Source organism: Heterodontus francisci, unplaced genomic scaffold (assembly GCF_036365525.1).
Source record: "Heterodontus francisci isolate sHetFra1 unplaced genomic scaffold, sHetFra1.hap1 HAP1_SCAFFOLD_58, whole genome shotgun sequence".
NCBI classification, from domain to species: Eukaryota; Metazoa; Chordata; class Chondrichthyes; order Heterodontiformes; family Heterodontidae; genus Heterodontus; species Heterodontus francisci.
The window spans coordinates 6,732,454-6,744,058 of NW_027142006.1; the positions used below are offsets into that span (position 1 = coordinate 6,732,454).

The 11,605-nt window shown below is 48.6% G+C and overlaps 3 protein-coding genes across 3 annotated transcripts; 1 reads left to right on the forward strand and 2 right to left on the reverse strand.

Moving 5' to 3' along the window:
- Positions 1 to 250: 250 nt before the first annotated feature.
- On the forward strand, positions 251 to 633 carry LOC137365851 (histone H2B 1/2-like). The gene has a single exon (XM_068028093.1). The coding sequence runs from the start codon at positions 251 to 253 to the stop codon at positions 623 to 625; it is 375 nt and encodes a 124-aa protein (XP_067884194.1). The 3' UTR covers positions 626 to 633.
- A 506-nt stretch (positions 634 to 1,139) lies between these two features.
- Positions 1,140 to 5,048, reverse strand: LOC137365874 (histone H3-like). The gene is made up of 2 exons (XM_068028117.1): positions 4,617 to 5,048; positions 1,140 to 1,355 (listed from the first exon to the last, which is right to left on the reverse strand). The coding sequence occupies exons 1-2, from the start codon at positions 5,046 to 5,048 to the stop codon at positions 1,140 to 1,142; spliced, it is 648 nt and encodes a 215-aa protein (XP_067884218.1).
- Positions 5,049 to 6,086: 1,038 nt separating this feature from the next.
- Positions 6,087 to 10,057, reverse strand: LOC137365892 (histone H2B 1/2-like). Its single transcript, XM_068028135.1, has 2 exons — positions 10,050 to 10,057; positions 6,087 to 6,453 (listed from the first exon to the last, which is right to left on the reverse strand). Exons 1-2 carry the CDS (start codon positions 10,055 to 10,057, stop codon positions 6,087 to 6,089), a joined length of 375 nt encoding a protein of 124 aa, XP_067884236.1.
- Positions 10,058 to 11,605: the final 1,548 nt, after the last annotated feature.

Consider the following 11,605-nt stretch of genomic DNA (forward strand, 5'->3'; position numbering starts at 1 on the left):
TCGTGAAATATCCTTCCTGATTGCAGGAAGGGTGTTTGTGATTGGTTGCAAATGTTTATTCTGATTGGATGAGGAAAAACACCAATTAGAGAATTACAGTTAAAAAACCTTTATGACATCACTCCCAATCACCCAATCACAATCTTTACTTTCCCCCCATCCCTCATTAGCATAGAGCTGTGGGATTGTCTATTTAATCCGCACTCGGAAGGGGTTTGGTTTATTTCTGTGTCTGAAATTGAATCTGAAGATGCCTGAAAAGAAGAAAGCAGCTCCGAAGAAGGGCGCCAAGAAAGCCTTAAATAAACCGTCAGCAAAGGGCGGCAAGAAGCGGAGAAAGTCGAGGAAGGAGAGTTACTCCATCTACATCTACAAAGTGATGAAGCAGGTTCACCCCGACACCGGCATCTCCTCCAAGGCCATGAGCATCATGAACTCGTTTGTGAACGATATTTTCGAGCGCATCGCGGGTGAGGCTTCCCGCCTGGCCCATTACAACAAGCGCAGCACCATCAGCTCCCGGGAGATCCAGACCGCCGTGCGCCTGCTGCTGCCCGGGGAGCTGGCCAAGCACGCCGTGTCGGAAGGGACAAAGGCGGTGACCAAGTACACCAGCTCCAAGTAAAACTGCACAATGGACTGAAAAACAGATCAAACACAACGGCTCTTTTAAGAGCCACCCACAATCTCTCTGAAAAAGCTGCATCCGAACATCTCTATTAAATTATTTTAAAACAATGTATAACATAATAACGTTCCCACTGCTGTACCTGTGTCTTCTGTCCCATAAACTGTACACGGACACATAATCCGCTCATCCGCCTTCGCTTTTTTGCTAAAAGCTGTTATTATTGCACAGCTCCTCAATGACTGCATTAACAGCTGTTTTTAGCTGTAAAGGTCAGACCTTAGTCCCTTCACTCTATTCCTGAAATGTGAACTGATTCATCGTTTTATTCACAGCAACTCGCCAGAACAGGAACAGAGCAGATTGAGCAGATCCGGCTTCCTCTTTTCAGAGAAGGACACTGGGCTCTGATTGAAGACTAAACTGAGTGTTTTCCTTCAGGGAAATGCTATGAACAGGGATTTATTCCCAACTGGAACAGTTTGTAAACGATTGTAGAATGAACCACAATTTACACAACATTTTTAAACCGCGCTTGTGATTGGTGACGGAAAGAATTGAATAAAACAAAAAAAAGAGAAGGGATTTGAAATCTTTGACTAAGGATGACATTTATTTTAATCCGCTCTTTTCCGAGAATGGAATTGGCGGGCTTTGTGAAATTGACAAATTCTCTGCTTCTGGTAGTGTGGCGGGTAAATCCCGCCCTCTTCCGTTTGTCAGTGCCCTGATTGGTGAAGAATATAGGCAAATGAGGTGAATTAAGTACCGACCAAGGAGATGAGTTCTCAGTCTATAAGTACAGTAAATGCTGCGGAAAATAACCATTCTTCGTCAAGGTATTTGTGAGATTGTTGATATCGCACACCTACATGATGGACGTGCTTTCCAAAATGGGGTTTTGGGAGGGAATCTGCAATTGGATCCAACTGCTCTACACAAACATCAGTAGCGCAGTGTCAATCAACGGGTGGGAATCTGAAAGTTTCCCGATCAAATCTGGAGTCAGACAGGGCTGTCCTCTGTCCCCGGTCTTGTTTGTTTGCTGTATTGAACCCTTTGCTGAGTCTATTAGGAAGGATGCGAGCATAAGAGGGGTGACAATCCCAGGCAGCGGAGGCACTCAGGTCAAAACCTCCCTGTACATGGATGACGTCGCCGTCTTCTGCTCGGATCCGCTGTCCATGTGCAGACTGATGAGCATCTGCGACCAGTTCGAACTGGCCTCGGGAGCCAAAGTTAACCACGGCAAGAGCGAGGCCATGTTCCTTGGGAACTGGGCTGAACGATCCTTTGTCCCCTTCACCGTCAGGTCAGATTACCTGAAGGTGCTGGGGATATGGTTCGGAAGGGCCCGGGCGTGCACCAAAGCATGGGAGGAGCGAGTAGCCAAGGTACGACAAAAGTTGGGCATGTGGGGGCAGCGATCTCTCTCCATTGTGGGTAAGAACCTGGTCATCAGGTGCGAGGCGCTCACGTTGTTGCTCTACGTGGCGCAGGTCTGGCCCATACCCCACTCCTGCGCCGTGGCAGTCACCCGAGCCATTTTCCGCTTCGTCTGGGGATCTAAAATGGACCGGGTCCAGAGGGACACGATGTTCAAATCTCTGGACAAGGGCGGGAAAAATGTACCCAACGTGGCCCTCATCCTGATGACCAACTTCGTGTGCGGCTGCATCAAGCTATGTGTAGATCCCCAGTACGCAAACTCCAAGTGTCACTCCGTGCTGAGGTTCTATCTGTCCCCGGTGTTGCGAAGGATGGGCCTGGTCACATTGCCGCGGAACGCACCATGCAGTTGGGCGGCGCCGTACCACCTATCCTTCGTGGAGCAGTTTCTGTGGAAAAACACCTTTGACCACCGGTCCATCAGGCAGTGGTCTGCACGGAATGTCCTCAAGGCCCTACGGGAAAAGGAAATGGTGGATCCTGTCGGATGGTTCCCCGAGCAGACCGTCAAAGTCATTTGGCGGAATGCCTCATCACCAGAACTTTCAAACAAGCACCAAGACGTAGCTTGGCTGGTGGTGAGAAGGGCCCTCCCCGTCAGATCCTTCATGCACACCCGAAGTCTCGCCCCCTCCGCAGAGTGCCCCCGCGTTGGCTGTGGTGGGGAAGAGACGGTCGCCCACCTCCTCCTGGAATGTGCCTTTGCAAAGCAGGTGTGGAAAGAGATGCAGTGGTTTTTGTCAAGGTTCATCCCAAGCAGCTCTGTAACACAGGAGTCTGTGCTCTACGGGCTGTTCCCAGGGACGCACACTGAGACAAACATCAACTGTTGCTGGAGGACTATCAATTCGGTGAAAGACGCCCTTTGGTCTGCCCGAAACTTGCTGGTCTTCCAGCGCAAAGAGTTGTCCACCACCGAATGTTGCAGACTGGCACATTCCAAGGTCCAGGACTACGTGCTGAGGGACGACCTAAAGCTTGGGGCAGCCGCAGCAAAGGCTCAATGGGGAAAGACCACAGTGTAAGGTTCCCCCACCAAGCTGGACTGAGGGGCTGGAACCATGGGAAGCCCCTCGAACTGTATCGTTAATATTCTCAATTGCTGGAAATGTAAAACTGTAATTGACATGACAATTGTGAAACGGAAGGGTTGGGAAGAAACTCATGACATTATTGAAAGAAACTGATCTCTTTTGCAATGTTTGTATTTTTTCGTGCTGTTTGGAAACTGTTTGGCAATGTAATTTTTACACATTTTTATGAATAAAGTATATTATGGAAATAAAAAAAAAGGAAGAGGAAAGACCAGCGGGAAAGCTCGGGCCAAGGCCAAGTCTCGCTCCTCCCGGGCTGGACTGCAGTTCCCAGTGGGCCGTGTTCACAGACTCCTGAGAAAGGGTAACTATGCTGAGCGTGTGGGTGCCGGAGCCCCGGTCTATCTGGCTGCTGTGCTCGAGTATCTGACCGCTGAAATCCTTGAGCTGGCCGGGAACGCGGCCCGGGACAACAAGAAGAGCCGCATCATCCCCAGACACCTGCAGCTGGCCGTCCGCAACGACGAGGAGCTCAACAAGCTGCTGGGAGGAGTGACCATCGCTCAGGGTGGGGTGCTGCCTAATATCCAGGCCGTGCTGCTGCCCAAGAAAACCAGTGCTCAGAGCTCCCAGAAAAAGTAAAGCGGCCAAAATATCATCTAATAAACCAAAGGCTCTTTTCAGAGCCACCCACAGTCTCTGTGAAATTGCTGGTTACTGTCAGGAGGGAATCAGAGATGGAGTTATTGTAACAGTGGATTGACCTGTTTCGCATGCAGACAGTTTCAATTCTGTTTTTTCTCTCTCTCCGGCTTCTCAATGAGAATTTGCTCCCGGAGCAGAGTAAATGCAGGAAGAGGCCATTCTCGGGCTGTATGTTTCTCTCCTAACCTGATCTGTTCAGACCGCACTGTTCCCAGAGGACGGAATCTGAGAGTTGCTCACACACGGGAGCTGAGTCCATTGCAGCGCTTTAATATGTGCCTTCCCCCCCGGCCCTCCCTATTCTCCGGACACAAAGCTGTCTACTCCCCCGGCGGCGGGAGAGTCGGGGATTCTCTCCCCGCAGTGTCAGGGTTTGCAACCCCGGGGAACTGGCGGTTCGAGTCAGTGTGACCGAGCTGCCTTACATGTCCTGTGTACCGATCTCCAAGGGATTCAACTATTAGCGAACTCATTGGGTAATGTTTGTAAATAACCCTCATGTGAACGGAGCTGGCTCCATTAATGCCTTCCAAATAAAACTGGGATCCATTTCTTTTCCCCAAATGTCAGCTAACGGATCCCAGGAGCAGGGTTGAGATTGTGCTGAACAGCAATGAGTCTCCGGTAATGCTGCTTTCTAAATTCCAGATCAGCTCTCAGTCCGACAGGCCTTTCGGGAAAGTGATGTGACAAAACAGAAACCATGTGACCGCCCCTCCAATCTAATGTGTTTGATGATGAACAGAGATGGAAGCTCTTTCCTTTGCTGATTTTGTGGCTCTGAAAAGAGCCCTTGTTACACTTGTTACTGAAGCCGGGTTTTCGGCGCGTTCCCCGCGGATGCGGCGGGCCAGCTGGATATCTTTGGGCATGATGGTGACTCGCTTGGCGTGGATGGCGCACAGGTTGGTGTCCTCAAAGAGCCCCACCAGGTAAGCCTCGCTGGCCTCCTGCAGGGCCATGACGGCCGAGCTCTGGAAGCGCAGGTCTGTCTTGAAGTCCTGAGCGATCTCTCTGACCAGGCGCTGGAAGGGCAGTTTGCGGATGAGGAGCTCAGTGGATTTCTGGTAGCGGCGGATCTCCCTCAGAGCCACACTGCCGGGTCTGTAGCGATGAGGCTTCTTTACTCCACCCGTGGCTGGAGCGCTCTTCCGGGCCGCTTTGGTAGCCAGCTGTTTGCGAGGAGCTTTCCCTCCGGTCGATTTACGCGCTGTCTGCTTTGTCCGGGCCATTTTCTCGACGGATTCTGCACAATCTGAGACACACAGACTGTTAATACTGAATCTGCTGCACATCCGCCTTTTTAAACTCTGTGAGGAACCGCCCTGAGCAGTAATTGGCTGGAACCCGACGCCCAGTCAGTTTAAACCAAACCCCGATAATAAACAGAAACACAGGAAGCTATTGCCTCCGATTGGTCGATTATTACTGATTACTCAATTTTAAAAAAACCGCCAATATCAGTGCCGGAAACAACAGTTTTGACAAAGGAGAAATTTGATTTAATTCATCTTATGAACATGATCAGAACATTTCAATGATATTTGTCAGCAAAGATCTTTTACAGCAAAGATTTTAAACTCTTTCTCTTGTATTATTCCACACATTGTCACAAGTTCCAGATACACTTTTCCAATCTGGTATCTATTCGGGTTTATTCTCCGTCCTTTTTGAAACAGTCTGGAAGCGGCGGCAGAAAGTCTCTTTCACAGCATTCTGCAAACGGATACATTTCAGGTCAATCTTTGTCAAGATACCGAATCACTGATTCTAGATTGAACCTATTTATGGGAGACAAAAGCGGAGAGAAAGTGTTTTATTGTCAGGAGTTGAAATGTGAGACTGAGGTTTCCTACAACAGCGGGGTTTCCAGATAATGTACTTATTAATTATTGAGGCCAAGCTTGAACAAGGGAAACAAGTGACTGAGAACTGATCTGTCAGCTTTTATTAGCGGAATACAGGAAAGGGGCCGAATATGAACGCGTCTGAAATCAAAGCGCACTTGCGGTCAGTGGTCAGTAATTAATTTACACGGCATCATTAAGTAGAGACACAAAGATCTCACAGACAGTGAAAGTGAATCACCCAAATATACCTGGGATAAAACAGAGATCACAAAGGCAATTAGAAAGTTCCAGACTTTTCATATATAAGAAACAAAACAAATCGATACCATAGAGATGAAGTTGTAGCTTTTTCAGAGAGATTGTGGGTGGCTCTTAAAAGAGCCGTTGTGTTTGGGATGTTTTTCAGTCCATTGTGCAGTTTTACTTGGAGCTGGTGTACTTGGTCACCGCCTTTGTCCCTTCCGACACGGCGTGCTTGGCCAGCTCCCCGGGCAGCAGCAGGCGCACGGCGGTCTGGGTCTCCCGGGAGCTGATGGTTCTGCTCTTGTTGCAATGGGCCAGGCGGGAAGCCTCACACGCGATGCGCCCGAAAATATCGTTCACAAACGAGTTCATGATGCTCATGGCCTTGGAGGAGATGCCGGTGTCGGGGTGAACCTGCTTCATCACTTTGTAGATGGAGATGGAGTAACTCTCCTTCCTCGACTTTCTCCGCCTCTTGCCGCCCTTTGCTGATGGTTTACTTAAGGTTTTCTTGGCGCCCTTCTTAGGAGCTGCTTTCTTCTTTCTTTTTTCCAAAATATACTTTATTCATAAAAATCTGTAAAAATTACATTGCCAAACAGTTTCCAAACAGCACCAAAAAATACAAACATTGCAAGGGAGATCAGTTTCCTTCAATACTGTCATGAGTTTCTTCCCAACCCTTCCGTTTCACAATTGTCATGTCAATTACAGTTTTACATTTACAGCAATTGAGAATATTAACGATACAGTTCGAGGGGTTTCCCATTGATCCAGCTCCTCAGTCCAGCTTGGTGGGGGAACCTTACACTGTGGTCTTTCCCCATTGAGCCTTTGCTGCGGCTGCCCCAAGCTTTAGTGCGTCCCTCAGCACGTAGTCCTGGACCTTGGAATGTGCCAGTCTGCAACATTCGGTGGTGGACAACTCTTTGCGCTGGAAGACCAGCAAGTTTCGGGCAGACCAAAGGGCGTCTTTCACCGAATTGATAGTCCTCCAGCAGCAGATGATGTTTGTCTCGGTGTGCGTCCCTGGGAACAGCCCGCAGAGCACAGACTCCTGTGTTACAGAGGTGCTTGGGATGAACCTTGACAAAAACCACTGCATCTCTTTCCACACCTGCTTTGCAAAGGCACATTCCAGGAGGAGGTGGGCGACCGTCTCTTCCCCACCACAGTCAACGCGGGGGCACTCTGCGGAGGGGGCGAGACTTCGGGTGTGCATGAAGGATCTGACGGGGAGGGCCCTTCTCACCACCAGCCAAGCTACGTCTTGGTGCTTGTTTGAATGTTCTGGTGATGAGGCATTCCGCCAAATGACTTTGACGGTCTGCTCGGGGAACCATCCGACAGGATCCACCGTTTCCTTTTCCCGTAGGGCCTTGAGGACATTCCGTGCAGACCACTGCCTGATGGACCGGTGGTCAAAGGTGTTTTTCCGCAGAAACTGCTCCACGAAGGATAGGTGGTACGGCGCCGCCCAACTGCATGGTGCGTTCCGCGGCAATGTGACCAGGCCCATCCTTCGCAACACCGGGGACAGATAGAACCTCAGCACGTAGTGACACTTGGAGTTTGCGTACTGGGGATCTACACACAGCTTGATGCAGCCGCACACGAAGGTGGTCATCAGGATGAGGGCCACGTTGGGTACATTTTTCCCGCCCTTGTCCAGAGATTTGAACATCGTGTCCCTCCGGACCCGGTCCATTTTAGATCCCCAGACGAAGCGGAAAATGGCTCGGGTGACTGCCACGGCGCAGGAGTGGGGTATAGGCCAGACCTGCGCCATGTAGAGCAACAACGTGAGCGCCTCGCACCTGATGACCAGGTTCTTACCCACAATGGAGAGAGATCGCTGCCCCCACATGCCCAACGTTTGTCGTACCTTGGCTACTCGCTCCTCCCATGTTTTGGTGCACGCCCCGGCCCTTCCGAACCATATCCCCAGCACCTTCAGGTAATCTGACCTGACGGTGAAGGGGACAAAGGATCGGTCAGCCCAGTTGCCAAAGAACATGGCCTCGCTCTTGCCGTGGTTAACTTTGGCTCCCGAGGCCAGTTCGAACTGGTCGCAGATGCTCATTAGTCTGCGCACGGACAGCGGATCCGAGCAGAAAACGGCGACGTCATCCATGTACAGGGAGGTTTTGACCTGAGTGCCTCCGCTGCCTGGGATTGTCACCCCTCTTATGCTCGCATCCTTCCTCATCGACTCAGCAAAGTGTTCAATACAGCAAACAAACTAGACCGGGGACAGCGGACAGCCCTGTCTGACTCCAGATTTGATCGGGAAACTTTCAGATTCCCACCCGTTGATTGAGACTGCGCTACTGATGTTTGTGTAGAGCTTTCTTCTTCTCCTCAACCATCTTCAGTTCCAATTTCAGACACAGAAATAAACCAAACCCCTTCCGAGTGCGGATTAAATAGACAATCCCACAGCTCTATGCTATTGACGGATGGGGGAAAGTAAAGATTGTGATTGGGTGATTGGAAGTGATGTCACAAAGGTTTTATATTGTAATTCTCTAATTGGTGTCTTTCCCCATCCAATCAGATTAAAGATTTGCAACCAATCACAAACACCCTACCTGCAATCAGGAAGTATATTTCATAAAGACTCTCTCCAAACCCAGTTTATATTGAAAGAGCCGCTGCCCGTGTAAACCTCCCTGGAAATGTCCTGGCTGTTGTTGGGAGGACACTTATGTGTCCTTGTGTCTCTGCTATTGTAGGTGAGTGTGCAGTTAATTCAATTATTTTACTCTCTTCTTTTGTGTTTGAGAGTGTTCTGTCATTCGGTAGCTCTCAGTGTCTGGTGCTGTATGGATTCATTCTGTATCTCTCAGACTCTGGTACTGTGTGTGAGTTTGACATCCATTCTGTCTCTCAGTCTCTGGTAATGTGAGTGTGAGGAGATGAGGTGGAGTGTTGGGGCGAGGATGATAGAAAAGAGCATTGGTGTGGTGACACAGCCTTGCTTGAGCCCAGTTTATATTAGCATTGGTTCAGTGGTAGGGCTGTTGGGAAGGATTACAGCTTGCATGTCCTCATGCAGTCATCGGAGGATGGTGACGAATTTCTCCAGGCAGCCAAATTTGAGGAGGACGTTCCATAATCCCTCCCAGTTGGTCGAGTCGAAGGCCTTTGTCAGGACAGAGAAGGCCATTTATAAAGGTTGCTGCTGCTCCCTACATTTTCTTGAAGTTGTCTTGCTGTGAAGATTATGTTCACTGTGTCTGTTGATGGACAGAATCCACATTGTGATTCCAGTAGGACGTCTTCAGCCACGGGGAGGAGGCAGTTGAGAAGGACTCTTGTGATGACCTTCCCTGTGGTGGACAGCAGGGATACCCCTCTGTAGTTAACACAGTCTGTCTTGTCACCTTTTTTTGAAGATGATCACAATTACGGCATCTCAGAGATCCCCTGTCATGCTCTCTTCCTTCCAGATGAGAGAAATGAGACCATGTATTTGTGTCAAGAGTGCTTCTCTGCCGTATTTTAGAATTTCGGCGGGAATTCCATATACGCAAGCGGCCTTATGGATTTTTAGCTGTCAGTTTGCCTTTTCAGTCTCTGTCAGTCAGGAATTGTGCTGACAGCACGGTGGGTACCATGCATTGGAATGTAGTCAAGGACGGGGGCCCGTCATTTTACTTTTATTTTTGGTTCTTTTTTCTTTTTTACATATTTTACAATTTTCTTTCTTTTGTTCATTTCATTTCATTGTAGTTTGTTCAGTTTGCTTACCCACTGTTTGTTTTCATGTTTGTACTTGCTGCTGTTCAATCGTCAGTTCGTTAACACCCTATCTGTACTAATGCTTCGTCTTTCAACACACCATGAACATATTGTTTGCCTTTGCTCCATGACCTCTTGGTCAGCTATGTGGCCTTGTCCAATCTGCTCCTTCTCCTTTGTTATCTCTTGCCCCACCCCCGACTTACTTGCTTATAACCTTTGACATTTCTAATATTTGCCAGTTCCGAAGAAGGGTCACTGATCTGAAACGTTAACTCTGCTTCTCTTTCCACAGATGCTGCAAGACCTGCTGGGAAACGATTTAACATATGTTGCCTCCAGTCCAGATGCAAGGCTATTCCAACCTCTGTCATCGAGCTGCAGTATGCTGATGACGCTGGCATATGCACACCCTCAGAGGCCAAGCTTCAAACCCTTATCGATGCATTCACAGAGGCATATGAAATAATTGGCCTTAATCTAAACCTCCAGAAGACAAAGGTCCTCTACCAACCTGCTCCCTGACACTGCCCCCCGACTATCAAGATCCACGGCGAACCACTGGACAATGTGGATCACTGTTCATACCTTGGGGGCCTCCTGTCACCAAGGACAGATATCGACAATGACACTCAGCATCACCTCCAGTGTGTCAGGGCAGATTTCAGTCATCTGAGGAAAAGAATGTTTGATGACAAAGACCTCAAATCAGACACCAAGCTCTTGGTTGACATGGCTGCAGTGTTACCTGCCCTCCTGTATGTGTCAGAAACATAGATACTGTACAGCAGACATCCCAAAACCCTGGAGAGATATCACCAGTGGTGCCTCCGCAAGATCCTGCAAATTCAGTTGCAGGACAGGCGCTCCAATATCAGTGTCCTCTCTCAGGCCAACATCCTCAGTAACCAGACACTGGTCATGGTGAGTCAGTTATGTTGGGCAGGCTACATTATCCGCATGCCCGACACCAGAGTCCCAAAACAAGCTTTCTACTCTGAGCTCCGTCAGGGCAAGAGGCTACTAGGAGGGCAGAGCAAACGTTACAAGAATTTCCTTTCAACACTCCCTGAAAAAACGTGACATCTGCACTGATTCATGGGCATCTCTTGCCTGAGACCACCCAAAATGGAGAAGAAGCATCCACGAAGGTGCCAGCCAGTTCAAAATTCGTCGACATGCCCAGTAAGCAACCAAATGCAAACAGTGGAAGGAGTACTTGGAAATTGGAGAATCCCATTATCCCAACTCACCAAGCACCATCTGCCCCACCTGTGGCCGAGTGTCTGGATCCAGAATTGGACTATTCAGTTACCTAAGAACCCACAACCCTGGAGTGGAAGGAAGTCATCCTCCTTACCGAGGGATTGCCTAAGAAGAAGTTTAGTGTGACATCCATTCTGCATCTGTCAGTCTCTGGTATTGAGTATGAGTGTGGGATTCATTCATTATCTGTCGGTATCTGGTACTGTGTTTGAGTGCAGTTTTCAGGCTGTATCTATTGGTATCTTGTGTGTGAGTTTTGTATTCATCTGTATCTTTTAGCCTCTAACACATTATTTGAGTTTTGCAGTTATTCTGAACTGACCCTTGGTAATGTATGTGTGTTTGAGGTTGTTGGTTTACCTGTTAATCTGTTGTACTGTACATGAGTGTGAGATTCATTCTGTATAACTCTATCTCTGTTCCTGTTATGTGTGTGTGATTCATTCTGTATGCTCCATCGCTGGTATCACATATGTGTGTGTTATCAATTCCATTTCTGTTATTTCTGGTACTGCATGTGAGTGTTTATTTCATTCTGTAACGATCAGTCTCTGGCACTGTCTGCACGTTCTGGATCCATTTTGTAACGATCAGTCTCTCGCAGAGTGTGGATGTGGAATTAATTTTGTATCTCTCCATCTCTAGTGTCATGTGTAAATTTGGAATTCTTTCTGAATTGGTCATTG